Raw genomic sequence first — 27,975 nt, forward strand, 5'->3', positions numbered from 1 at the left:
GCAGGAGCTAAGCCATGTCAGAACCCTGGTTCCCAGCTCCCAGCCCAGGGCCCCTCCCCACCTCCGCAGGCTGAGTCTGGGAAGCAGATGCCCCTGACGCAGGGGGAAGCCTTGCCTGCTACCAGGCTTTGTCCTTGCCCTTGGCTTGGCCTGGAGTGGCTCCTCCAGAGTATGGCTCCTGCTCATCTTTGGGGTCTCAGCTCAGCACGTCACCTCAGAGAAGCCTTCCCGGACCATCGTTTTGGAATGACATCCACAGATTTGGATTCAAATTCCTGCCGTGTAACTGTGACCAAAATCACTTCACCTCCCTGAGCCTCAGATCCTTCAGCTAAAATGAGACAGAGACACGTGCGTTAGAGGGCCGAGAGGTATATGCACAACCAGCGCGGAGCCCGGCACAGGGCAGGAGCTCATAGCTCCTGGTTTCCTGCCCCTTCCCGCCCCATGCTGCAGGGATCACGGGATTCTGCAGCCTCAGCCCTGCCCTCAGGAGCACGCAGGCTGGGGCCGGGGGTGGTGTGCAAGGGACCCCCAACAAACCTCAACCCAAAGGACACCAACAACAGGGGACAGAGGAGCCGAGAGATCCAGACTGTAGGCTTCCCTGTGTTCCATGGTGGGGCGGTTCTGATCTTAACCAATTCCAATGCCTTTTATGACCCATTGGGAAGAAACTGTTACTCCTGCCACATTTGATCTGTTGAGGTGATCACAGAGACCCAACCCAATGTCAGTGGGAGGATACAGAGACTCCACCTTTTGATGGAAAGAGTATAAAAGAATTTGTGGACATATTTTTAAAGGACCACAGTTACAAAAAAGCAGAGTGGTTACTGCTATGATGGAGAAAATGCAGATATTCTGGGACCTCAGTGGAGGACTTCTCTCTAATCCAGGGAAATGTGGGGGTGATCAGAGAAGGCTTCCTGGAGGTGGAGGCAGAACAAAATTCACAAATATAGGATCTCTGGGGAGGGGGTGGAGAGAGGGAAGGAATCCCTATGAATTAAGCACAATCCTTATTATAAATTTTGTTTCCTCAATGAAATTTTATTATCTTTACTTACTGCGAATACAACATGTCCCCCAAGAAAATAAAAAATTTAAATACCAACAAACAAAACGATTTTTAAAACACTCCTGCCCGTCTAAACAGAGACAATCCCTCATAACTCCTTGCTAAAAATTTTCCAGACTGGCAAACATCGGTACAGAACCTCACTATACGGTGTCATTGGAAACTGCCCCCTCATGAGCATCTTTCCAGATCAAGAAATACATTTATTTCTGCAGCCTCACTTTTAAATGTACCATAATTAATTTGGCCGGTGTCCTCTTGTTGGACCCTGAAGGTTGGGTCCCGCTGCTGGCCTGCCTGCTCCATGCAGCGCAGCGATGGGCGCCTTGGTGAAGTGGCATATTTGCACACTGATGTCAGTATGTACTGACGTTCCAGAAGCAGAACTTCAGGGTTACCAGGCATGAAAGCGTTTAAAGATTTGCCAAGCTGCCTTCCAGAAAATGTTACCACCAGCAAGGTTTGAGAAAGCCTGGTTTCCCACGGGGGCATGGCGGAAAGATTTCTTTAAACTCAACTCTGTTTGTTTAAAAAAAAAGATAAGAATTTGGCTGGCGCCAGACCCGGCTTTGACTTCCAGCTCCACCACTTGCCAGGTGTGGGATCTTGAGGGAGTACCATGACCTCTCTGAGCCTCCCAGTCTGTAACCCCAGGCCTTCCCAGCAATGAATGTGGGGTCTTTTTGTGGGAAGGGTGGACACAGATTGTCACCTGGGGCCAGGCCAACCCACCCAGCAACCGGCTTCTAAACATGACCCATGACCCCAGCAGTGTTGCAAGCAAGTTCCAGTCTCTGTGCCTCCCATTCCCGATGCCACGATCCCAGGAACCGCCCCCGCTCAGGAGCCACCCTTGCCTCAGCCCCCTTGCTACTTAAGGGGGGTGGGGCCCGCTGGGGCCACTACACTGGGAATCCAGGAGAATCCAGGATGAGGGCCTTGGCTCAGGCCCTGCCTTCTCTACTGCTGAGACTACTGCTCACGCCCACCCCAGGCGCCCTGGGTACCAACCCCGGCCTGGTGGTCAGGATCACCAACAAGGGCCTAGAGTATGGTAAGAAGATATGGCTGTTGGCTGGACTTGGCCGACCTGCCGGGCGCCAGACTGCTCTGGAGCTACTTGGGCACGTTACTTGTCTGAGTGGTGGGCCCCTACTAGCCGATGGGGAGAAGGATTTGGAGCAAGAGTTGATTTGGGAGAAAGTTTCCAGGATACAGTGCAGGAGAGTGGGAAGGTGAGCTGAGAAGGGGGAGCCACCAGAAGACAGGAGAGGTGTGTTATGAACCCAGCCACTACCCACTGACTGGGACAATTCCACCAGAAAGTTCTTGGTAGGGTTTGAAAACATATGTCTTAAATCTAGAAGGCAGAATGGTGATGACCCCCAGAGGAAGGTTGTGATCCAGAGAGGGCAGGAGGGAGCCTGCGGGGGTGCTGGCTCTGAGGGGTGGCTACGTGGCTGCAGAAGCATCTAAAAGTTATCTGGCAATGTCTTTTATGTATATCTCAATTTTAGAGAATGAACAAAAATAGGACGACTTTTTGAAAAAGACGCTGAAACAAAGCGTCAGAATCCATCCATCCAGAGAGTAGGGAGCTGAGTCGTTTATACACCACTCCCCGCGATAACGGAACCAGAGCTCTCCTCACATTTGTGGAGCCTGAACTGCCTAATCTGTTAAATGGGGTAATAACATTTCCCCAGGTAGGGTTGTTGGGAGCAGAGGAAAGGAAATCAGGGAAGGCTTCTTGGAGGAGGTTCAGGGAGGTACAAAAGATGAGTGGCACTTGACCAGGGACAAGCGGTAGCATTCTGGCAGAAGGACCGGCACGGGCATTCTCTCAAGGGAGGAGTGCCAGTTGGAAAGAGAGGAGGCCCCTGGTCTTCTGTGTACACATGCGCTCCTTGAGGGCAGAATCCTGGGTCCCTCATACATCTGAACAAACAACGAGTGCTAGTAAGAGCTGTTTATATTGAAAGCCTAAATCAGGCAAAATTTGCCTTTGGTTCCTTTCCACTGTGTGATTGATTGTACCATGTTCACTTTGCCAATTGGCTAGAGCTGGACATTTTGGTCGTTTCCATATTTTTAATAACATAAACCCCGCTTTGCTGTTCCAGGCCTGAGTGCCTGGCGTGGGCCACGCACCAAGCTAGGAGTGCGTGTCATCCCCCCCACACACCCCTTTTGTGCTCTGCAGTGATCTCCTTTAATCTTCATGCCAGCCCAGTAAAGAAAGTTCTGTGGCCATTGCCATGGAGAAGATGAAGCTGAAGCCTTCCTCAAGGTCACCCTGCTAGAGAGATGCCAGCGCCAGGATTCTCTCCCTCGAATCCCTACAGTGTCTTCTGCACAGGCTAGACGCTGGGAAGGACAGAACAGAGGAGCACCCACCCACGCACACAGCACTCCTCCCCTTGTGGGGTTGTTGACAAAGACACTGTTCCCTCCCCCACAAATTGGGCACCCACATAACAGCACCACGTGAAATGCAGTGATGCTCCTGTTTCTCATGTCACTTCGTACGCAACAGGGGCTCAATAGTCTGTAACTGTCTTTTAGAGGGGAGGCAGGCAGGCAGGCTGGGCTGACTTGCAGCTTTTTTCCTGTCCACAGTGGCTAGGGAGGGGTCGATGGTTCTGCAGAAGAAACTGCTCAGAATCACGCTGCCTGACTTCACCGGGGACTTCAAAATCAAGCCCTTTGGCCGAGGGCACTATGGGTTCCACAGGTGAGGCTCCCTTCTGCTGGGGCCCTGAGGTGGCTGGGAGTAGGGGTGGAGCTCTGGAGGGCGGGGAGGGAGAACCCCAGGACTTCCTTGGGGCAGCTATGGGAGAGTTCCTCGCAGTGTTCAGAGCGAAGTCCTGGGAGGGAATTAGGTTCCCTCATTTATTCATTCATCCAGCAAATATCAATGAAGACCTACTAGCTGCGTGATCTGAGCCTTGGTTTCCTTATCTGCAAAATGGGGATGACACTGTGATAATCCAGGCTTCGGCCTGGCCTCGGCATGTAGTCCAGAAGGGAAGATAGACCTTAAACTTTAAATATAGTAGCCCAACTGTTAGAGCTAAGGTTTGCCCACCCAGGGGAGTCAAGGAAAACTTCCCAGAGGCAGGGGCATTTGAGCTGAGTCTTCAAAGGATCACTGGACATGAGCAGCTGATGCCCAAAAAAAGGCATAAAAATGCTTGTGGAGCAACAGGTGATGGAGGAGGGCAATCGAGTCACAGCTCAGCGCCCCTGCCTGCCCACTACCATTGATAGCTCCACTCATTCTTTCTTTAATTCAGTCCATTAGCGAACATTTATTGAGCACCTACCACGTGCCAGGCATATCAAATGGAACTTGACCACTGTTTTCCCACTGACGGCCCCGCAATGTGTGTCGTCTTGGTTTGTGTCTCCCAGCACTTTGTTCCTTTTCTTGGGGCGGGCCTTGGCCTCCCCTGAATCCAATCCCCCACCTGGATCTCTCGAGGGAGAGGATGGCTCCAAGAAGGAGCTGCAAACCCAGAGGGGTGTGCCGAAGTGCCCTATTCCGGATCCCACCCAGGATCATGACCTTCATGGGCTCTGATCCCGACGGCGTGACTCCGGGCAAATGCATCTCTATTTCCGCCTCCGTAAACAGGGAGCAAGAACAGCGCTGACCCCTCTGAGAGGCACGGGTGACATAAAGGATGCAACGCACTCAGCATGGCCGCATGGTCAGCACAGAGCACGCCTCAGGCGCTCAGGAAGTGGGGGGTGCCCCACGCCTGCCTAGAACCCGCTCTGCCAGCCAAGTCCCCACGGGGTGAGGCGGGAGCCAAGCTGAGGCTGACGCCGTGCTCCCTGTGTCTCTCTCCTCAGCCTGAGCATCCACAGCTGTGAATTGCGTGGCTCTGCTCTGACGCCCCTGCCCGGCCAGGGCCTGAGTCTCACCATCTCTGACTCCTTCATCAGAGTCCAGAGCGAGTGGAAGGTGCGCAAAGCATTCGTGTAAGTGGAGTATGCTCCCAGGCTCTTGGGCCCTTGGCCTTGGCCTTTGTCCCATCCTTCTTGGGTGCAAGGTGTTCCTAGCTCATCGGAAAGGCCCCATGGTGGATGGAAAGAGCCCACAGGGGTCCGAGGCCTGGCTCTTAGTTGAGTCTCTTCCCTTCTCATGCTTTCCTGATAGGGTTGTGGGTGACCTAAATGAGAGAATTCTGTGTCTTTTTAGTTTGCTTTCCCCAACAGCAGACCCTAAGACAAGAATTCAAGCGTAAGTACTTTATCTGGGAAATGACCTAAGGAAACATCCATGGGGGTGGAAAAGGGAGGCAGGGAGGGAAGGAAGTCAGCTGGGCAGCCGACTGGAGCTCAGCCCTCCTGGGGACCTCTGGAGACCATGCAGGCAGAGCACACCTCTGAGTTACCCCAACTCAGCCATTATGACCACTTCTTCCTGTTTGCCGCTGGTCAAGGGGGGCTCCCAGGGGCAGGAACTCCCTAGCACTTTGAACTGTTCTCAACCTCCAGGGTCCTTGGATGGAAGGTGGGTTGGTCTGCTCGAGCTGCCATACTAAAATATCACGGACTAGGTGGTTTCAGCAACACTTCTGGAGATCCAAGGTCCACGGTCAAGGTGTCAGCAGGCCTAGTTTCTTCTTAGGTCTCTCTCCTTGACTTGCAAATGGTGGCCCTCTCGCTGTAATCTCGCATTGTTGTCCCTCTGTGTGCATGCACCCCAGTGTCTCTCCAAGTCCTCTTCTTATAAGGGCACCAGTCAGATTGGATTCTGGCCCACCCTGATGGCCTCATTTTTTTTTAAGTTTATTTATTTAAGTAATCTCTACACCCAGCGTGGGGCTCGTACTCACAACCCCGAGATCAAGAGCAGCATTCTCCACTGACTGAGCCAGCGAGGTGTCCCCCTAATCGTCTCATTGTAATGGCATCAATTCTTTAAAGGCTCTACCTCAAATGTAGTCACATTTGGAGGTCCTGGGGTTAAGGACTTCAACAGATGACTCTGGGTGGGGGCACACAATTCAGCCCATAACAGGAGGGTTGACCAGTCTTTTCTGGGTGACCCAACCGTATTTATACTTTATACTTTATTTTTTTAATTTTATTATGTTATGTTAGTCACTATACAATACATCATTAATTTTTGATGTAGTGATCCACGATCCATTGTTTTCGTGTAACACCCAGTGCTCCATGCAGTACGTGCCCTCCTCAATACCCATCACCAGGCTAACCCATCCCCGCTCCCCCCTCCCCTCTAAGACCCTGTTTGTTTCTCAGAGTCCATAGTCTCTCATGGTTCATCTCTCCCTCTAATTCCCACCCCCCCATTTTTCCCTTCCTTCTCCTAATGTCCTCCATGCTGTTCCTTATGTTCCACAAATAAGTGAAACCATATGATAATTGACTTTCTGTGCTTGACTTATTTCACTTAGCATCATCTCCTCCAGTCCCGTCCATGTTGATGCAAAAGTTGGGTATTCATCCTTTCTGATGGCTGAGTCATATTCCATTGTATATATGGACCACATCTTCTTTATCCATTCCTCTGTTGAAGGGCATCTTGGCTCTTTCCACAGTTTGGCTATTGCGGACACTGCTGCTGTGAACAGTGGGGTGCATATGGCCCTTCTTTTCATAGACCTGCACTGTCCAATACAGTAACTTCTAGCCATGTGTCTTCACTGAGTACTCGAAAAATAGCTGGTACAAATTGACATCTGCTATAAGCATGAAACATCAGATTTGAGGATTCGGTACAAAAAAGAACAGAAGAAACCTCATTAGTGACATTTTGTGTCTGGCTTCTTACATTTATCATAAGATTTTTGAGGTTCATCCACATGGTAGCATGCATTAGTGCTTTATTCCTTTTTATGGATGAGTAATATTTCATTGTGCAGATAGACCACATTCACCCTTATTCTTTTTGTTTTTTTTGAAAGGAGTAGGGTGGGGCAGAGGGAGAGGGAGAGAATCCCAAGCAGGCTCCGCACTCAGCACAGAGCCCAATGCAGAGCTCAACCTCACGACCCTGAGATCATGACCGAAGCCGAAACCAAGAGTCGGACGCTTAACTGCCTGAGCCACCCAGGTGCCCCTACTCTCATTTGTTTTAAAGCCTGCGTGGCATAGATGCCTATGACTTACTGAACCCGTCCCTACTAGCTGACATTTAGGTGGTTCATCACTTTTTGCTATGACCCATGCTGCTTCCATGAGCTGCCCCACTCATATCTGGGCAGGAAGAGCTGCAGAGTAAAGCCTTAGAAGTAAAATTCCTAGACCAAAGACATGTGCGTGAGGATGGATCCCGGCAGTCCATATTCCAGAGGTGCTCTCCCCACTGCAGCCCCTGGGACCTCTGTTTACCCATACCTACTCCAACTTCAGAACTTCCATCCGACAGGTGAAAACTGGCATCATTGTTATTTTCATTTTTAATAATGTTTCATATGCTTAGTTGCAATTGAACTTCCTGTTTGATATCTTTGATCCCTCTTTTTAATTTTTTTTCTTTTGGGTTGTTTTGTCCTTTCCTTATTAATTTATGAGCTTGTTCTTTGTGTATTAAGGAAATTAGCTCTTTGGCTGGCTCACCATGCAGAGTCTTTCTTTCTTTCTTTTTTTACTTTGAATATGGCATTTTTTTGTTCACTGAAGTTTTAATTTTCTATTGCTGGCAAGTTTATCAACCATTTCCTTTAAGCCTCCTGAGACTTGGATCCTACGTAGAAAGGCTTTTGCTCACCCGTTCCCAGAAATAACTAGACCCAGGCTTTCTTCCTGATCTTTTATGGTCTTATTTGTAATAAATCCTTACTTTGTAATAATTTTCCCAATTAAATTTTTATTCCAGCTCCACTTATTTTGGGGTAAGAATTGAGCTTCATATTTTACCCACAAATGGTGGCTGATCTTAGTCTAGGAATGGATTATTGCTTCTCTTGTCTCCTCCAGGAAACTACATGGCTCCCTTGATGTGCAGGTCAAGGGCATTACCATTTCGGTCAACCTTGTCTTGGGCAGGGAGCCCTCTGGGAGGCCCACCGTCACTGCCTCCGGCTGCAGCAGCCACATTCGAGACGTGGAAGTGGACATATCGGGAGATTTGGGGTAAGTCACCACTGGGACACTGGCCCGCTTGACCCCTGGGTGCAGCCCGAGGCCCATCCAGCCCAAGGCCTGGCCTCTGATAAACATGTATGTCCAGGTGTAATGCAGGTGCACATCACAGGCACTTGGAGGTCATTCTTTGTGGGACCCTGCTGAGATTAACAGATGCAGGCTCGAGCCAGGAATACTGGTGGAGACCACCATCAGGTGAATGAAATCTGTTAGAGGAACACAAGGGCTTTTGGCCGCAGGAGAGTGTGTGGACAATGTACAAGTCCTCGGGGACGTATCTTTGAGCCTCAGTTTCCTTGATTAGAAATATGTGGATTCTCAAGCCTCTCCCCTAAATCTACTGAATCTGACTGGGGGCAACAGGTGGCTTGGGTGCCAGATGCGCTGAATCAGTGAGTGTGCTGGGGGCTGGGACTCCACATTTTCATCCTGTCTGGATTCTGAGACACAGCAGGGTCCCAGGAGGGGGTGAGGAGGGCTCCCTTGGGGACCGGCCTGGTCAGAGGCCAGGGCCAGGCTTTGCTGCCTCACTGTCCCTGCATTCAGTGACACACAGCTGACCGTCCACTGTTCTCTCCCCAGGTGGCTGTTGAATCTTTTCCACAACCAAATTGAGTCCAGGTTCCGCAGAGTATTGGAGAGCAAGGTAGGAATGTCCAAGCTGCTGGCATCTGCTGTGTCACTCAAGGCCTAGGTGGACACCCTCACTGGCAGTTATGCAGTCTGCCACTCCCCATCTCTGGGGTCTCTCTGGCCCTGGACGGCCAGGCTGACTGGCCCAGACATATTTAGCCCCAAGGCCCCGAGAGGACAAATCATTTGCCCAAGGTCATGGAGCGTGGTCAAGCTGGGGCAAAATGTAGGTCCCTGGACTCCAAGTGTGTTTAGTGAGGCAGAGAATGGTTTGATGTTCAGCGGATGGTAAAACAGCGGGAGTGAACAGAGACTCCTGCCCCTCCCTCTCCTTGACCTTGCTCACTGCCCCCCACCCCCAAATGCCCTGCACTCCACAAGGCCAAAAAGGAAATCAGCACTTAGGGGCCTGCAGACACAAAGCAGGACACTTGGGAAATGTGAGAACCAGATTGGAGCCTTGGTTCCTACCTGGGTGTGCTCATAAGCACCTGCGCTGGAGGGGAAGGCAGCACGGTGTCATTTTTTTCCCATTAAAAAAGTGTGAAATCTCCCAAATTTTGAAATCTTTGACAAAACAAAGAGGTTTCGTGTTAACAAATACTTCACCCCAAAAATCCCATTTCTGAGGTATCATGGACCCGGAGCTGTGTCTGTAGCAAAGACTGTGCTTCGGAAGGGAGAAGGTCATGAAAGAGGAAAGAGGAACACACACACATAGACACACGCGCACACGCACACATGCTCCACTGAGGCCCACGGCTGGTCTTGTGCCCCTGGTGGTTGAAGTGGGAATAGCAGACAGACCCCAGAGATGGGGAGTGGCAGACTGCATTCTGTTCCTTTTCTTGTTTTGGGGTCCTGGGGTCTAGGTGAGCCTGAGAAATATGCCAGCCTCCTTCTTGAGCACCTCACTTCCATGTTGCCATGCCTTTCTCAGTAGGACATAGTATTCTTCAGCAGTGTGCTTTTATACTGCCCTGTTGATGATGGTGCAAATAAAGATTAGCAATAATGTTATATAATAATATAATTATTAATTAATTTTATACATATAATTAATTTTGCTTTGATTACTTAATATCATTAATGTGATACAGAAAATACCACTGTAAAACTATTCTTATTTATTACAATGGCGGCTATTTATTGAGCATGTGGCCTGGCCAGGAGTAGTGTGTTAAGCATTCAACAACTGAATATACCATCCATCTTAACCACAAGCTTTGAAGAAAGTGCCGTTTTCTGCATTTGACCAAGAAGACTCTGAGAAGCGGAGTAACTTGCCCAGTGGTCACCTTGCTGGTGAGGAGCTGGGTCAGCATCCAAACTTCCTAGAATATGGAGCAGCTTGTACCAAAGGCCTTCTAGGGGCTGGGTGTCTTGGGAAAGATGGAGATCTCACTTGATCCCTGACCCTTATGGGTCTTCAGAAATTTCCTTCTTTAGGCCTTTAGGAAGATCTGATGGGCCTTTGTCTGAAGGAAAAGTAAGAAGAGAACAGTCTCTAGTGAGGCCAGCAGTTTCCCGGTTCCCATGAAATCAACAATGACTGTCCCTCATCATTCCATTCTTTGCTTTTTGGCGGCAACCTGCGAAAACAAAGAGACTGGTACAGGATCTTTCAAATTCCCCACTGATGGTATTTGACCAGCAGGGCTAAGAATAACCACTTCCTGCATGTTTGCTCTCTGGGCCATATAGACTCACTGTCTCAGCCCCCTCACCCCCTAAAACTCCCTGGGAAGCACTTGGCCTTGTCACTGTATCCTGTGGGTGAGGACTCAAAAACAGGCAGAGATTCTGCAAAGGTCACACAGCCAGTGGGGGACTGGACAGGATTTGAACCCAGGTTTGTTTAACTTACCTACGACACCCTTAACCTGCCTCTCTAGGAGGCCCTGTGATGAGTCTGGGACTGAGGGCCGAAGGCCTTCCCTCCCCCATCATGCAAGTCCCCTCAGGGGTGGGGCATCCAGGGGGGCCTTTAGGAAGATCTGATGGGCTTCTGTCTGAAGGAAAAGTAAGAAGAGAACAGTCTCTAGTGAGGCCAGCAGTTTCCTGGTTCCCATGAAATCAACAATGACTGTCCCTCATCATTCCATTCTTTGCTTTTTGGTGGCAACCTGCGACCAAACTCCTTTCCCAAAACTAAGCCGTCTGCAAAGGAAGGTTAAGATTTCACCTCTTGCCTGCCCAACCCCCAGCATAGAGTTTCCCCACATCCCCATGCCTGATTCATGTCTGCTCACCCTTTTACCTGCCCTTAAAATGCCACCTCCCATATTCATGGAGCCCCCCTGTATACCTCTCCTTCCTCGTATACGTGGATCTGTCTGAGCAGAAGGTGGTGTGGCCCCTTAATCAAAACAACTATGTACTGTGGGGACACACACACACATGCACGAACAAAGAAAATATTTACATGTAAATCCAAATGTTTTAAGAGGCAGTAAATATAAATCCATTTGTCATATTGTGACACAGGGCCCAGAACTGTTCTTTCAAAATAGGCTCCTGATTGACATTGGACTTTGTCTTCCATGCATGAAACATCGATCTGCTACAAATTCCAGCTCAGATTTCTTTAACCACAATGAGAATTCAAAGACATTTGCAAAGCAATCCCAGTGCAGAATCCTTCTATATTTTTGTGATTTTTTTTCCTCCTAAGCCTTTTCTTGCGCACACCAAGAAATTTCTCTAAGCAGCTCACCTTTCCCAAGTACTTAGGTTTTCTCGGTCATATTTCATTGGTTTACACAATAAATATTCCAAGCGATTACGAGAGCAAATATAGCCACCAGGTTTGGGAACACACATTCCCTCTTCTTGAGAAGCATGCCACTCAAGTGGCGGCCACGAAGTGTGTGTGCCTACCGTGTGGTGGCCTCCAGGACACAAGCATCAGGGGAAACGTGGAAAACAGATCCGTCCAGCCAACCTGTGAAGTGATGATATTTGAGAAGTATCTACTAAGTACACACCTATATATTTCTACTGACCCGTCCAGTTCTGCTATTCAATTCTAAATTCTGGGCAGGGGGGGCCAGCACCTCACAAAGGAAAGTATCTTTCAAGCTGGAATTTCAGGCAGTGCCTCCAGCCAAGGTACCCTACCCGGCTGGGTAGCTGACTACCTAGCTCAGATGTCCAGCCCCGGGAAAAACTTGGAAAGGTCCGGATGGGCCCCACTGAGGTCCACATGGGGACCTGCATGTTTTTGATCATTTCTGTTCCCTGGCACATGACACGTGATGAGCACTGATACATTTTTGTGGAATCGACCAATGGGCTGATGTATGAATGATGACTACAGCAATTAGCACAGTGGGGGGCCCGCTCAGCCTTTCTCCTTCTGCATTTTTCAGATTTGCGAAATGCTCCAGAATTCGGTGACCTCGGACCTACAGCCTTATCTCCAAACTCTGCCAGGTAGGCTACTCCACCCATCCCTGGGATACTCTATTAATTTATATAAGCACATAAGCATGCCTTAGAAAACATTAAATGGGACAGAAGTGTAGAAAATAATTTTTTTAACTTTTTGTATTTTTTTATTTTTAAAGATTTTATTTATTTGAGAGAGAGAGAGAGAGCACAGAGAGAGAGGCAGAGGGAGAAACAGACTCCCCCCTGAGCAGGGAGCCTGATGTGGGGCTCGATTCCAGGACCCTGGGATCATGACCTGAGCTGAAGGCAGACACTTAACCGACTAAGCCACCCAGGTGCCCCAAAAGTAATAATTTTTAAGTATCCCTGCCTCCCCAAATTTTCTTCCAAGAGGTAACCTCTGTTTGGGGTGTCACCCCTCAGATATTTTCTTTTGTATATAAAAATATAAATATACATAATCATTCAAACATGCATTCATTATATATTCCTTTCGTTCATGAATACATGTATATGTGCCAAGTTATGAACATATATCAGTCTACACATAGTAGACATTGTTTCTTTTGTAACTTACATACCTTGGACATCTTTCTATATTAGCACACATAAATTTATCTCATTTTTAAAAAACTTTTTCGGGGACCTGGGTGACTCAGTCGGTTAAGCGTCTGCCTTTGGCTCAGGTCATGATCCCAGGGTCGTGGGATCAAGCCCCTTATTGGACTCCCTGCTCAGCGAGGGGTCTGCTTCTCCCTCTCCCTCTGCCATTCTCCCTGCTCATTCTCTCTCTCAAATAAATAAATCTTTTAAAAAAAAACTTTTTTTTTGTGGAGGTATATATAGAGAGAAAAGTGTTCAAGTCATAGGTGAACAGCTTAAAGAATTTTGCCAAACTGAGCACAGGCCTGTCCCTGCTCCCAGAGCAGGAAACAGAATGTGATGGGGCTTTCAGAACCCTTCCCAGCTCCTGCCCCTGCCCGCTGCTGAAGGAAAACCACTATCCCAACTTCTCCCAGGAAAGATTAGTTTTGCACTCTGTATGCGAAGGGCACCACGTAGTATTTCGAGTCCTCTATCAAGAGCAGAAGGTTTTCTTTGCTCAATTCTAAAAGATGAAGTTGATCCATACTGCTGCATAGAGAGAGTTCATTCATTCTCCTTGCTGGGCGCTGCTCCACCGTGTGGGTGTCCCTCCCTTTGTTTATCCATTCTGCTGTTGAAGCCCATTTGGGGAGTTTCACTTTGGGACCATTATGGGTGGTGCTGCTATGAATATTCTAGTACATATGGACACATGTCTTTGGATATATACCTAGGAGAGCGACCGTAGGCTCATGTAGCAGACGTAGGTTCTACATTATCGGATCCTTCCAGTGTTCCAAAATGGTTGCCACAGACTTGGTTTTAGTAGCAATGTAGTGTTCCATCATATGGATGTGTCTGAGGTATTCTGTGATGACCTGGCCCCCGGGCCCTACCCTCACTTATTGGCAGCTGTCTTTCAGGGGAGGCCCAGGCAGCCACAGACAACCTAGTACATAGGACACAGGACTCTCATTCCCCTAGGGCTTTGGAGGGCAGTTTCTGGGCCCTCTGGACATGGCCTGACTTTCCTGGTTATTTGGACTGTGTTGATAGGAGGCCAGTTTCCCTGAAGATCAAGGCCTCAGTTGGAAACTAGGGAACAATTCGCTTGATTGGAGAATTCTCCCCATTCTGTGGCTTCTTCAGCATGAAGGTCCAGGTGTGGAGGGGCTGCCAGAACTGGGCTCCTCCTGCCCTCAGATGTGTGTGTGTGTGTGTGTGTGTGTGTGTGTGTGTGAGAGAGAGAGAGAGAGAGAGAGAGAGAGAGAGAGAGAGAGACCTGGAACCCACTCAGGCTCCAGGCTGAGCATACCACCCCCTTCATGGCTAACCCACCAGTGGGACAATAGAACCATGTCCTCTCTTTCTTGGAGGAGCAGCTCTTCGCTCCAGGGCTGGGCTGGGTAGAAGGTCTTGAGGCAGAGGGGCACGGGGGCCTTGAAGAACGTGACAAGCGTCTGGATCAGTCAGAGCGCCCATCACCTGGCTCCTAATCCTGCCCCTCTCCTGGTTCACAGTCACAACAGAGATCGACAGTTTCGCTCGTATTGATTACAGTTTAATGGAAGCCCCTCAGGCAACAGCCCAAATGCTGGACGTGATGTTTAAGGTGAGAGTCCTAGAGCAGGGGCGTGGGTAGGCTCGGCCCCAGCGTAGCATACCCTCATGGCCAGCCCTTACTTGGGGCCTCCCATCTTTCTGGCTTCAGGTCTGTCCTCATCTCCCCAGGGGTTCTAGCGGTGTTGAGGGTGGAGTGGTGGGGCTCAGGGCTCCAACAGTTGTCTTACAAGCCTTCAGCCTTGAAACCCACCGTCTTCCCCTCCTTCCTCTTGACCACCAGGCAGGTGAGGTCAATCAGAACTGGGCTAGCCGGTGCAGAGGGTACTATGGGTTAAAACGCCAAAGTTGGGGAGTTTTTCATTTATAGATTCTGGACACACAACACTTTGACCCAAAGGAAAATACCTTTAATGGTAGTTTCAGACAGTGACTTGCCAGTGCCCCCTCCTCGGGCTATATAAGCACCTGCCTAGCTCAGATGTCCAGTGCTGGGGTAGACTTTGAAAAGTTCAAACGCATCCTATTTCTCTCTCCAGGGTGAAATTTTTAACCGTGAGCACTATTCCCCTGTCAGCTTCCTTGCTCCTGTCATGAGCCTTCCTGAGCAATACAACCGAATGGTCTACTTTGCCATCTCTGATTATGTCTTCAACACAGCCAGCGTGGTTTATCATGAGGCAGGATTCCTGAACTTCTCCATCACAGATGACATGGTGAGGATGGTGGCAGAATAGCACTCACAAATGACAGGGTAACCTGTCCTTCTTCCTTCTTTCCTTCCCACCCCGTTTACATCAATGAAATAGAAAGTTACTGAGAAGAAAGAGTCAGACAAGGAAATACATAAATTAACACAATTTTCCTTTTCACTTTGGCTGCCAGGAAGCTCGAGTCAAAAATCCTTTCTCCCTTAGAACTGTGAAAGACTATGACTTCCCTGTCTGGATTTTACTTTTGCCCCCATCTAGACCTGTTGTTCTAATTCATATTTTCTCTCCTGCTTGGTTTGTAGAGGTTTAAAAAAAAAAACTTTAAAAATTTAGTAAATGAGGCAGGATAATAGATACACTAATAAATGCATAAAGTTATATTGAATAGGAAATTAAGACCAAGTTAAAAGTAAAGTACAGTTATGAAAACACTGTGCCCATAAGTTGATTTTTTTTTAAATAAAAAAATCTATTTGAGAGCTTCCTTGTAGCCAGAGTAGAAAAGGTCCATGATTTAGCGATTCATGGTGAAAGGAGAGACAAGGTCTTCCTAGGACTTACCTCTGAGACAAGTGTTTCAAATGGGGCTTTGTATAAAGAATATTAAATTTTATAGTGGATCGCATCTTTAATAATTCTCAAGTTTCTTTAAAATTTCTGGGTTTCAGAAGATTATTTCTTGTAGCTTTTTGTAAAGCTGAGGCCTCGTGAACAATGTCAGGATGATGAGGGAAACACAGCGCAGCCCCACTTGGATGGTCCAGCTGGCTCTGATAATATGGGGGCCCGTCTAGTGGGTGGGGGGGTGGCTTGTGGTCTTTTGGGTGATTTCTCACCCTTGCACAGGCCTTTTACGTCTATTATCATGCTTGAATAAGGCACCCCACCTGTGGTGCAGTCCTTTCATTTAGTGGATTGGTCATAATAGCTGTTTTATAACAGCTATGCGCTGGGCCCTGTGTAGGTGCTGTGTTTACACCGTCCCATTTAGCCCTCACGATGACCTCATGATAGGCTCAGAGAAGTGAAGGGACTGGCCTGTGACCACACAGGAACAAAGCCAGGAACCATACCTAGGTCCTTATGTCTACAAATCTCACCCTCATGGACCCTCTGAGTGTGTCCCACATGTCACCTATGTGCCAAGGAGAGCAGACGGGACCCTGGCAACTGGTGCTTGTGGTGAGTGCAGGGCAGGCATCTCACTGTTGCTATGGCAACCCAGGTAGTCAAAGAAGCCTCAGTCTTGAACATTCCCCGCCCCCCACCTCCCCATCTTTCTCAGACTTTCAGTTCCGGCGGGAGCACCCTAAAACTTTGTGTTTCTTTGCTGCAGGTTCCCCCTGGCTCTAACATCCGGCTAACCACCAAGTCCTTCCGCCCCTTCGTCCCCAGGGTAAGCCTTCTCTCAGACCTTGGCAGGAGCAGGCCAAGCCCACTAGCCTCCAGGGGTTTCCCTTTAAAACCACAGAGCTACTCTCAGCTTAACTAAGAGTCAGAAGGCCGGCAGTGAGACCCCCAGGGAGGGCAGGGCCTTCCTTCTGCCGGCTGCGGGGCCCCTTCTCTCCAAAGCCCAACTACAGAGGCCTGAGCCCTGTGTCTCTGGGACCGTGGGTTGCCCAGTCTTTTGCCAACGATATCTGAAAATCCCAAGGAATGCCAACATGTCCCGCCAAATACACCCTAGTTAATAACATCAGACAATTACAGAGGGCACACTAGGGACCAGGCACTGTTTTTGGTGCTTTAAAAATTATGTTTTGACCAGATAATAAATTCTCATGGTTCAACATTCAAAAGACATAAAAGGTTCTAGAGTGGAAAATTTACCATCCACTCCTGGCCCCTCACCACCCAGTTCCCATCCAGAGCCTACCTCCTTCTGGGGATATTCTATGTATATGCCAACAAATGCTGTGAATCTTTTCCATTTTTGTACACAAGGGGAGGCATATCATACACACCATTTTGTACCTTACTTTTTTGCCTTACTATTCCGGGAGATCATTCTGCAGAGGTAGAAAAGGAGCTTCCTCACTCATGTTCTCATGGGCATCCAGCCTGCCATCATATGGACTCACCATAGCTGGCTTAACCAGTCTCCCAGGAAGGACCTGGGGTTGTTTCCAGCAGTTGCTACAGCCAATTCTGTCATCAAAGGGCCAAGCTCCTCATTTAATCCCACAGAAATCCACTGTCCTCTCCCCCACCACCCCAGTCCCCTCCAAGGCACAGCTCAGACAGGCGGTCATGTTGAACATCCAAGGCTTGACAATACCCATCCTGCCCTTTGATTCAGCAGTTCCACTTCTAGGAACGTACCCCTCCCCACAACAGCCAAGGGTATTCACAGGGATGATCATTATAAGGGCAAAACCTTGAACGACGTGGATGGAACTGGAGGGTGTTATGCTGAGTGAAATAAGTCAATCAGAGAAAGCCATGTATCATATGACCTCACTGATATGAGGAATTCTTAATCTCAGGAAACAAACTGAGGGGTGCTGAGTGGTGGGGGGGTGGGAGGGATGGGGTGGCTGGGTGATAGACATTGGGGAGGGTATGTGCTATGGTGAGCACTGTGAATTGTGCAAGACTGTTGAATCACAGATCTGTACTTCTGAAACAAATAATGCAACATATGTTAAGAAAAAAGAAAAAGAAGAAGATAGCAGGAGGGGAAGAATGAAGGGGAGTAAGTTGGGGGATGGGGTGATGGGGGATGGGAGGAGGGTGGGGGGATGGGTTAGCCTGGTGATGGGTATTGAGGAGGGCACGTTCTGCCTGGAGCACTAGGTGTTATGAACAAACAATGAATCATGGAACACTACACCAAAACAAATTATGTAATATATGGTGATTAACATAACAATAAAAAATTTAAAAAAAAAAGAGGGCACATTCTGCGTGGAGCACTGGGTGTTATGCACAAACAATGAATCATGGAATGCTACATCAAGAACTAATGATGTAATGTATGGTGATTAACATAACAATAAAAATTTAAAAAAGATATAAGGGCAAAACCTTGGAGACCACCTGATGCTCACTGTGGTTAGATCAGTTACAGTACGCATGCCCGATGGAACCCAATGCAGCCATGAAGTACATAATACAGACTCCAGATGTCTGACAGGGCAAGATAAGATCTCCAGGTGCACCATTAAGAGAAAAAGGAACAGAGCATTTTGTGAAAATAACATCAATCGAAAAGCATTCTCAGCTTTCTCTGACTCCCTCGGGATCCCCCTGGCAAACCTGCATATTTCCTTCTCTTGACATAATATCCTCATTCTGCCCCCAGTTAGCCAGACTGTACCCCAACATGAACTTGGAGCTCCAGGGAGCAATGGCCTCTGCCCCATTCCTGAACTTCAGCCCTGGGAATCTGTCCTTGACTCCCGTTATGGAGATTGAAGCCTTTGTGCTCCTGCCCAGCTCTGCCAAGGAACCTGTCTTCCAGCTTGGTGTGGTAAGGCTCAAAGCCTTTGCAAATGCTGTTCCGTTGTTCTGCATGCTCTCTCCCTTTCCTTCAGATCTCAACTTCAATATCCCTTCCTCAAGGAGGACTTTTTTGATTGTCTCTTACCACCTTAGGCCCCCTGTCATTTTTTTTTCTTAAAGCACTCTATTGTTTTTCGGCATAGCATAGCATTTATTATAAAGATACCTACGTAGCTGTTTGCAGGTTTATTTGCTTAACGTATGTATCTCCCACTAAGCGAGACGGGGCTATTGTTGGGAGGAAGGCATAAGGGTCTTTGACTTGTTTGCTCTGCATCTATATCTGACCCATGAAGACTACACTTCCCAGGCTCCCTTGGACTTTGACTTCTAACCAAGTCAGCCAATGGAAGACACTGTCAAGAGACTAGAGGGCAGGAGGAAGAAAGAAGCCAGAATATTTCTTCCTCTGTCTTTGTTCTGGACAGAGGTTCAGGCAGTGACTGTGTCTCTTCCATGGTGGTTCCCATAACCCTAGTCCCTCCTTCTGTTCCTCCAGTGCTGGGGTGGAAGCAGCTTCCTACCTCTGCTGGTCTCTAAGTTGCCCCTCTAGTTCTCTTTGGCTTCTTGGCAATTCCATCACTTGTGTAACCAGTTCCCTATATTAAAGTCCCTCTGAGTTAAATATTGAGAGGAGTCTCTCTCAATAGACCCTAAGAGCAAAGGGATTCTGAGTCCTTTGGGGTTCCTGCTCACTGGATGGAGAACTTTGCTCTCTTGTTTCAGGTTTGAAACACAACAAGACAAATTTCTGGAAGGGTAATTGCTCCTAGATGCTATATCTGCAATTTGATTTTGTTGTTATTGTTGTCAAATTTGTTGTTATTAATATATTATAAATTAAAACAAAATATTATTAATATTATTTTTATTATTATCACCACTAGGACTGACTCTTAGCCCCAAGATAGCTAGAAATGATGCCTTTAGAGATCTCCAGAGATAGGCACTCTACACCTCTTGGTAGTCTGTCTATTCAAAGTTCAATCACTATCATAGTCAGAAACTTAAGGTAAAAAATGTTCAAGTCCAATTTCAAACATGTATTGAGTACCTATGATGAGCCTTCTGGGAGTCCACAGTCTAGTGAACAAGTTCCTGCTTTAACTCACTGAGTTGTTTGTTTAAAGGAAACAGCTGGTCCTAATAGTTATCATCCTGTACATGACAGCCTTTCTCATCTAAACCAGTTTTCTTCTACTGGAATTTCCAGGCTACTAATATGTCTGCCATGTTGACCTTCAACACCAGCAAGATCACTGGGTTCCTGAAACCAGGAAAGTAAGTCAGTCTCCTGCCCACATGGAGGCACTCAACTGGGTTCCTTCCATCTGGACACTGTAGCTGATTCTCTGTAGCTGGGGGTATGGATGTGAGTAGATCTTCTTCTCGATGTTAGGGGCTGCCATTGGGGAAGGAAACTTAAATTTTACCTCAGTTGGCCCAATTCTTTTCCCCCACTAGTCCTGCCTCCACAAACTTCCTTTCCACCTAATCCCCATAACTTCCAAATTTCTAAAGAATTTATTAATACTGATTTTTCTTAATCTGTAAATTTTCAACATCAGCTATATTGACTTTCTGACATACACTACCCACCTCTCCTTTGTGAGTCTTCCCAATAAGGTTGTATCACTGGTTTTGGGTCTCAGTCATCTTTTCCAGTCCCATCCCTACGTTGGCTCTGTGTCTTCTCAAACCAGTACCTCCTTTCTGGGGACCCCTACATTGTTTAGGTTTGCCATGGGCATTATGCCCCCATCTCTGAATCTTCTCTGATTCATTATAGGATACAAGTGGAGCTGAAAGAATCTAAAGTTGGAGTGTTCAATGTAAGTTATCATTGTTTTTATTTATGAAGTGATTAAGGTATTAACTAATTTAGTGTGATTACTAAGCAATGCTATAGCAGCTAGAGGAGAAAATAGAAAAATGAAAAGAGCTACTCTCTGTTGTAGAAAAGTGTAGAAGTTCTCGAGGACATGATCCATAGGGCCAAGGAACAGTTACATCCCAATAGAAGATAAGATATAATTAAATTGTCTGTTGGACAGAATTCTTTTAACTACAAGAATAGAAAACCAACTAAAAGTGTCTTAAGCCGGCGGAACTTTCCAGAACGCTCGGTGAGACGCAGAGGAGCGGCGGCTGCCCGAGCTGTGCCCAGCAACGCGCTCCTTCCCGCTCCCCCACACCGGCCTCGGCCCTCTCACCGGCTGTAGAAAATGGTGAAAGAAACCACTTACTATGATGTTTTGGGGGTCAAACCCAATGCCACCCAAGAGGAATTGAAAAAGGCCTACAGGAAACTGGCCTTGAAGTACGACCCTGATAAGAATCCAAATGAAGGAGAGAAGTTTAAACAGATTTCTCAAGCTTACAAAGTACTCTCTGATGCAAAGAAAAGGGAATTATATGACAAAGGAGGAGAACAGGCAATTAAAGAAGGTGGAGCTGGTGGTGGTTTTGGCTCCCCCATGGACATCTTTGATATGTTTTTTGGAGGAGGAGGAAGGATGCAGAGAGAAAGGAGAGGTAAAAATGTTGTGCATCAGCTCTCAGTAACCTTAGAAGATTTATATAATGGTGCAACATGAAAACTAGCTCTGCAAAAGAATGTGATTTGTGATAAATGTGAAGGCTGAGGTGGTAAGAAAGGAGCAGTCCCAGTTGCCGAGGTACTGGAATGCAAATAAGAATTCATCAGATAGGACCTGGAATGGTTCAGCAAATTCAGTCTGTGTGCATGGAGTGCCAGGGCCATGGGGAACGGATCAGTCCCAAAGACAGATGTAAAAGCTGCAATGGGAGGAAGATAGTTCGAGAGAAGAAGATTCTAGAAGTTCATATTGACAAAGGCATGAAGGACGGCCAGAAGATAACATTCCATGGTGAAGGAGACCAAGAACCAGGACTGGAACCAGGAGATATTATCATTGTTTTAGATCAGAAGGACCACACTGTTTTTACTCGGCGAGGAGAAGACCTCTTCATGTGTATGGACATACAGTTGAAGCACTGTGTGGCTTTCAAAAGCCAATAGCTACTCTTGACAACCGAACCATCGTCATCACCTCTCACCCAGGTCAAATTGTCAAGCGTGGAGATATCAAGTGTGTGCTAAATGAAGGCATGCCAATTTATCGTAGACCATATGAGAAGGGTCGCCTAATCATTGAATTTAAGGTAAACTTTCCTGAGAATGGCTTTCTCTCTCCTGATAAACTTTCTTTGCTGGAAAAACTCCTACCTGAGAGGAAGGAAGTAGAAGAGACTGATGAAATGGACCAGGTAGAACTGGTGGACTTTGATCCAAATCAGGAAAGACGGCGCCATTACAATGGGGAAGCCTATGAGGATGATGAACATCATCCCAGGGGTGGTGTTCAGTGTCAGACCTCTTAATGGGGCCAGTGAAACTGCTGGCATTTTATATGCAGTAGTGAATGAGTGAAGGACTATAATCATAGCTCACTACTTGCTATTGTTTTTGTTTTAATATTCAACTATACTAGTGTTTTAAATGAAGAATAAACTCAAATATAAAAGCTCAAAAAAAAGTGTCTTAAGCCAACACGAGGAATTCATAGGGTCATGAAACTAAAAAACAAATTAAAAAAGAGGTTTCAGGCATAACTGGATCTAGGTGCTCAAATTAGTGCATCAAGAATCTCTCCCCATCTCTCCCTTCTGCTTTCATCTGTGTTGGCTTCATCCTCAGACAGGTTTTTCCCACTGGTGGAAAACCTCAAAATTTTGTAGTTTAATTTTTTAAAAAAATCCAGGTGCTAGCTCTCTTTAGGTGAATCTGAGTCATGTGTCCGTTCTTTAGCCAATCACTGTGGTTAAAAATTGGACAAGGCCAATTGACCAAACATGGGTTTCATCTACACTCCTGGAGCCAGGACGTGCAGTCCGAAACCATATGGACTGAGATTGGAAAGGAGCGTTCTCCAGGGGAAAATAGGGACTCTGTTATTAAAACAAGAGGAATTAATTGCTGGGCAGGCTGAACCAAGAGGTGATTTCCACAAGGAGGAACAAGTGGCAAAATGGATGGCCCCCTATAGAAGTAAGAAAGACAGTGGGAAAATCAATGTGGGTTGATGTGATCAGGGAGAGATTTCTTTTTTTTGTTTGTTTTTTTACATTTTTAAAATTTTATTATGTTATGTTAATCACTATACATTACATCATTAGTTTTTGATGTAGTGTTCCAAGATTCATTATTTACATATAACACCTAGTGCTCCAGTCAGTACGTGCCCTCTTTAATAGCCATCACCAGGCTAACCCATCCCCCCACCCCCCTCCCCTCTAGAACCCTCAGTTTGTTTCTCAGAGTCCGTAGTCTCTCATGGTTCATCTCCCCCTCCAGTTGCTCCCCCTTCATTTTTCCCTTCCTACGATCTTCTTTTATTTTTAACATATAATGTATTATTTGTTTCAGAGATACAGGTCTGTGATTCATCAGTCTTACACAATTCACAGCGCTCACCATAGCACATACACCAGGGAGAGATTTCTGACAAGAGGGAAGGCAGGGTGAAGGCAACTCCTCTTCACAGGCCAGGGAGGAGATGGATAGACCTTAACCTGCAATAATTGTCTTCCTTTTTACCATCCTGCCCACACTGGCCCCTCTGGCCAGCCTCCCTCTGCCCTGCGCTGCCCAGACCCTCCCTTACGGACTTACAAAGTAGGAACAACCACATAAACTGTAGGGAGAGACGCTGCCCACAGGGACCCCAAAGGATGACCCCTTTCAGGGAATGAAGGAGGAAGTGAGTAATGAAACACTAATATTGCATCTGTGCATGGCATGTAAAAATGTCCTATGAGGTAAAACATCCATATGTAAAGATTCACAAAAAGTCCTCTTATCAGGTGTTCAAAACATAGAATGCAGAAAGCAAGAACTATAGAATCAAATAAATCTGGGTTCAAATTCTGCCCCTGCTGTCCTGTTTCTAAATGTCACTTTCATTCTGTTGGCCTCGGTTTTCTGGTCTGTGAAATGGGGGCAGTGATAGCAACCTCAAAGGGTTATTGTAAAAATTGAATCAGATGTATATGTAATGCTCTGAACCCTATACCAGCTATATGATGAAAGTTAAAAGTTGTATTTCATAATTTTTGTTTTGAATTTTTTTAAAAAAAATTATTACACAAGTAATTCAGGAAAACATTCTGTGAAAAAAATTAAACTGTAAAAAAAAAATTAAAGATAAAGCTAAGCCAAACCTTGATGTTCTTCCTAGAGGAAAGACAGTTGGGTGTATAGTATTCCAAGTGTTTCTATCCCTTTGCACACAAATAAATGTGTATATCAAAATAGTTTTATATTATAAAACAGTAGCATGATGTAGGCATCTATCTGAAATTTGCTTTTTTCAGTCTTGTTTGCCATGTCAGCACATACAGAACTACCCCCCACCCCAGGGTGGCCATGTGGAAGTTTATTGGTGGGCAAAATGGCATGTGGTCACAGTGTATCTCTCCTGTTCTCCACCAGGTGGAGCTGTTGGAGGCGCTACTCAACTACTACATTCTCAACACCCTCTACCCCAAGGTCAATGGTAAGAATTGCTAGGGATTTTTCCATGTCAAGCAGGACAGTGCTCTTTGAGGGAAAAGGAACCAGACTTGGAGCTGGGAAACAGGGCTCTTCTGCAGGTTGAGCGATCTTGGGTTAATCATTGCTCCTCTTTGAGCTTCAGCGGCCTATGAGATGGGCGTTTTGAAGGTGGTCTCCTCTCCCTCCAGGGCTCTAGTGAGGGTTAGGGGCTGAGGCTGCTCTCTGGAGCACAGGAAGCCTCCTCCTAAGAGAGAAGGAGGGACTTGCAGAAGTGTGCCCCCTATACCCTGAAATGGCAGGTGAAAGACTGAGGACCAAGCTAATACAGAGGGCACAGGGCAGCCCATCTCTGAATCCACATTCCCCAGTCAATTGCCAACTCCCTAGTCAGAAAATAAAGCATAAAGCCCTAAACACTATTTCCACAAAGCCCTGCTTCATTTGGCTGCAACAGAAAGCAGGATGGGGCTGGAGGGCAGAGAGCAGATGCCCACTAGCTTCTTACCATGAGCATCTGCTGCCGCATATCTGCTATTCTTCCCATATAGCACCAGGGCTGGGAGCTCAGGCTCCTGGAGCAGGCTGCCGGGGTTGATATCCCAGTTCTGGCTGTGTGACCTAGGACAAGTTACTTGGCCACTCAGTGCCTCAATTTCCTTATCGGTAAAATGGAAATAATAGTCTTATCTACCTCATAATCTTTGGTGATCATTAAATGGGAATAAACTGTGTATAGAGTTGGCAGAGAGAAACTTATTTTTTTCTATTACTTTATTTATAATTGTTATTTATTAACAAATCTCTCTCCATGTTATGCCTCAACCTCCAGAGAAGTTGGCAGAAGGCTTCCCCCTTCCTCTGCTCAAGGATATTCGGCTCTATGACCCTGTTCTTGAGATCCACAAGGTCAGTGGGTTCCGGTGGGCTTTTGAGGATTTGTGGGGGGGTGGTTAGTTTTCCAGGTTCAGAGCCATAGCTCAGTGGGCAGGACCCAGCCTGGCCCCGCAGCGCAAAAGGGAGAGGGAAGCCCCAGACGTGACTAGATACCATGCTGCCATCCACATGTCCTTCAGAAGTGGCACCCCTCCTGTGGGTAACCTGGGGGAACCTCAAGACCAGCTCAGTTTGAAAACGTTGCCATGGCAACAGTGCAGGTTCTGAGAGCCAGTTGTAAGTTTTAATAATTTCTTCTAAATTCTTTTTTTTTAAGATTTTATTTATTTATTTGTCAGAGAGAGAGAGCACAAGCAAGGGGAGGGGCAGGCAGAGGGAGAAGCAGGCTCCCCGCTGAGCAGGGAGCCCAATGGGGCACTGGATTCCAGGACCCGGGGATCATGACCTGAGCTGAAGGCAGACGCTTAACCGAAGGTTCATAGAACCATTAATAGAACTGACAGTTCTATCCATCAGAGACATCATTTACTGAACTATTTGCATACCAAAGAATATGTCTGATTCTTCACTCTTCTCTCCACTGTTCTGACCAAGTATTTTCTGGTCAGTCTGTGCCCACGGTTCAGGTTATCTTTCTAGAATAGCATCTGTAAGGTGGGATGACTGGGTCGGTAGCCCTGTGAGCATTAAAGGAGATGATGAATTGTGTCTGGTACATCGTCAACATCCAGCAAATAACAGTTGCTAAAAACAGGGAAGGGCCGGGGCGCCTGGATGGCTCAGTCAGTTAAGCACCTGCTTCGGTTCAGGTCCTGATCAGTTCTGGAATCGAGCCCTGCATCGGGCTCCCTGCTCAGCAGGGGAGTCTGCTTCTCCCTCTGCCTCTCCCTCTGCCCCTCCCCCTGCTCATGCTCTCTCTCTCTCAAATAAATAAGTAAAATCTTACAGGGAAGGGCAGCAGCGTGGTCAGGGACATGGACACAATGACCGACTGCTGTATTTGAAAGACTAATATCCAACATCCTTTTGGACCCAGGGATGCTCAACATCCTACTGCTGAGAGTTTACAAGGAGTCAGACAGCTGGTTATTTGAAGTAAGGACTGACAATCATGCAACTGGCCTCAGCTGGGCACGTGGGAAATCATCAGAAGATTTATTATATACTCTCATGTTCAGCAGACTTTTGAGGTCATTTGTTTGACGCCCAAAGGCAAGGGCTGGATCACTGTGGGAGAGAATTGGACTTTGACTCCAGTTCAGAGTTTCCGCCCCTTCGGGTGATGGAAACTTCCAAGGAGGTAGGAGAGTAAACCTCAGTGGCACACAATTTTGTGTTATTCACGAAGGAGAGAAAATTTAGGTGACACAAAGGACATTTATGGGGCCTGCCAGGAAGCAGCGGTAGCTTGGGAAATGACAGATAAATTGCCACCTTAGAGAAGGTGGTTGGAAAAAGCTGTGCTTTATGGAGACCTTGGGGATGGAGGCGCATTCGAGATTTATGCACTGACCTGGTTTCTGGCACAGCTCATGCTCCCGCAGACGTGGGCCTCCCTTTATATTGGAGATGCATTTTTTTGGTGTAGGGGATACTTTTGACATGCTGTCCTGTCTTGTCTCTCCTAGGACTTCCTGTTCCTGGGCACCAACCTCCAGTACATGAGAGCTTGAGGGCAGGGACACAGCCGGGGTTTGGAGGCCACAGCTGGATCGGCAACTTGCATTTCCAGATGTGCCGTGTATTCCCAGCGATTCTGGGAAGATGAAGACTTCTCTGTTCTCAGCTCTGGGGGAGAGGTCCGCCTGGCCTCTGCCCCCATACTGCTTCTCTTCAGCGGGTGCACCCACACCCTCTCTGATTCTGGGCTTCACTGCCCCCACCTCACCCAAGACAGGCCATCTTCCCGCCCTGGCCTGGACTATCTTTAAGGGCAGGCATCATCTTTTTTAGTCACCATCTGATCCCTGTACCTGGCACTTAGTAGATCCTCAATAAATATTTATTGAATGGTTCAATGAAGGAACCAGTTGGTGTTCTAGCTGAACCTCCTTACCACCCACCCTCTTTTGTCTGAGGGGTCTTTGGATGGTCAGCCCCATCCGTGGTCTCACGGACCCCCACCCAGCCCTGGTCCTGACTCTAATGCCCGCTCTGGAAGGTGCTTGTCTCTCTCGGTGCACGGGCAGCTCAGGGGCTCGCTTCAGTGTGTGCTCCCTCTCTCACGTCTTGCCTACAGCACACAAGGGAACGAGTGGGTCTCCCAGAGCCAAAACTCAACCTCCTGCTGTTTTCCCCACTGAAATGGGTGTAAATTAGGAGGAAATGGATCCCTCTAGGTTTTTGGTCCGACCCAAATAAAAAGCTCATCCAACCGTTGTTTATGAGCCCCAAGCCCGGAGGAAGAGGCCATGATTTCTAATTACTGAACAACCAGCCTTTGATCAGACTTACTAAAGAGTCATTTCCAAGTTATGTAGTTGGGCCCCCGGGAACTGGGAATCAGAAGGCTCGTTTGATTTTTTTTTTTTATTATTGTGTTAATGAGCAGCTGGATGGAGCTGCGGGCTAACAGATCATTCACAGGGAATAGGCCTATTTACTCTTTGTGTGACAGAGACATGTTCCAAGATGGGACAATGCGTGGTCACCCAGCTGTCGGCAAAGTAGGCCATGGCTTCATGCCCTCCCTCCTCTTTCCTTTGGTTCACTCGTCCACCTGCATCATCCATCCCTATGGTGGACAGGTGACAGACTTGGGCTTCGTCCATTACTAGCCATGTGGCCTTGGGCAGGTCCCTTCCCCCACTCAGGGTCCTCATGTATAAAATAAGGGTAATAATGACAATAGCCACTTCCTGAGCCTGTTGTCATGGTGATATTGGGTAATCCGCGTAAAAGGACTTATT

General features: G+C 47.4%; 1 protein-coding gene and 1 pseudogene across 2 annotated transcripts; both read left to right on the forward strand.

Moving 5' to 3' along the window:
• The first annotated feature begins 1,977 nt into the window (after positions 1-1,977).
• Positions 1,978-27,975, forward strand: LOC113937934 (lipopolysaccharide binding protein). 2 transcript variants are annotated; one of them, XM_027622914.2, is made up of 15 exons: positions 1,978-2,135; positions 3,701-3,815; positions 4,940-5,068; positions 8,039-8,194; positions 8,789-8,852; positions 12,211-12,274; positions 14,338-14,429; positions 14,917-15,093; positions 16,427-16,486; positions 18,395-18,562; positions 19,808-19,875; positions 20,384-20,426; positions 24,110-24,173; positions 25,002-25,078; positions 26,695-27,975. In XM_027622914.2, exons 1-15 carry the CDS (start codon positions 2,012-2,014, stop codon positions 26,737-26,739), a joined length of 1,446 nt encoding a protein of 481 aa, XP_027478715.1. In that variant the 5' UTR covers positions 1,978-2,011; the 3' UTR covers positions 26,740-27,975. The 2 variants fall into 2 exon arrangements, with proteins under 2 accessions (XP_027478715.1, XP_027478716.1); XM_027622915.2 differs by lacking the exon at positions 4,940-5,068.
• Positions 20,820-22,013, forward strand: LOC113937445 (annotated as a pseudogene).

This window comes from Zalophus californianus, chromosome 8 (genome assembly GCF_009762305.2).
Source record: "Zalophus californianus isolate mZalCal1 chromosome 8, mZalCal1.pri.v2, whole genome shotgun sequence".
Lineage (NCBI taxonomy): Eukaryota > Metazoa > Chordata > Mammalia > Carnivora > Otariidae > Zalophus > Zalophus californianus.

Coding starts and splice junctions, on each gene's coding strand:
- LOC113937934 (XM_027622914.2), top strand. CDS start 2,012: ATGAGGGCCTTGGCTCAGGCCCTGCCTTCTCTACTGCTGAGACTACTG. Junction 5,069..8,038: donor AAGGTGCGCAAAGCATTCGT/GTAAGTGGAGTA, acceptor TGTCTCCTCCAG/GAAACTACATGGCTCCCTTG. Junction 12,275..14,337: donor TTATCTCCAAACTCTGCCAG/GTAGGCTACTCC, acceptor CCTGGTTCACAG/TCACAACAGAGATCGACAGT.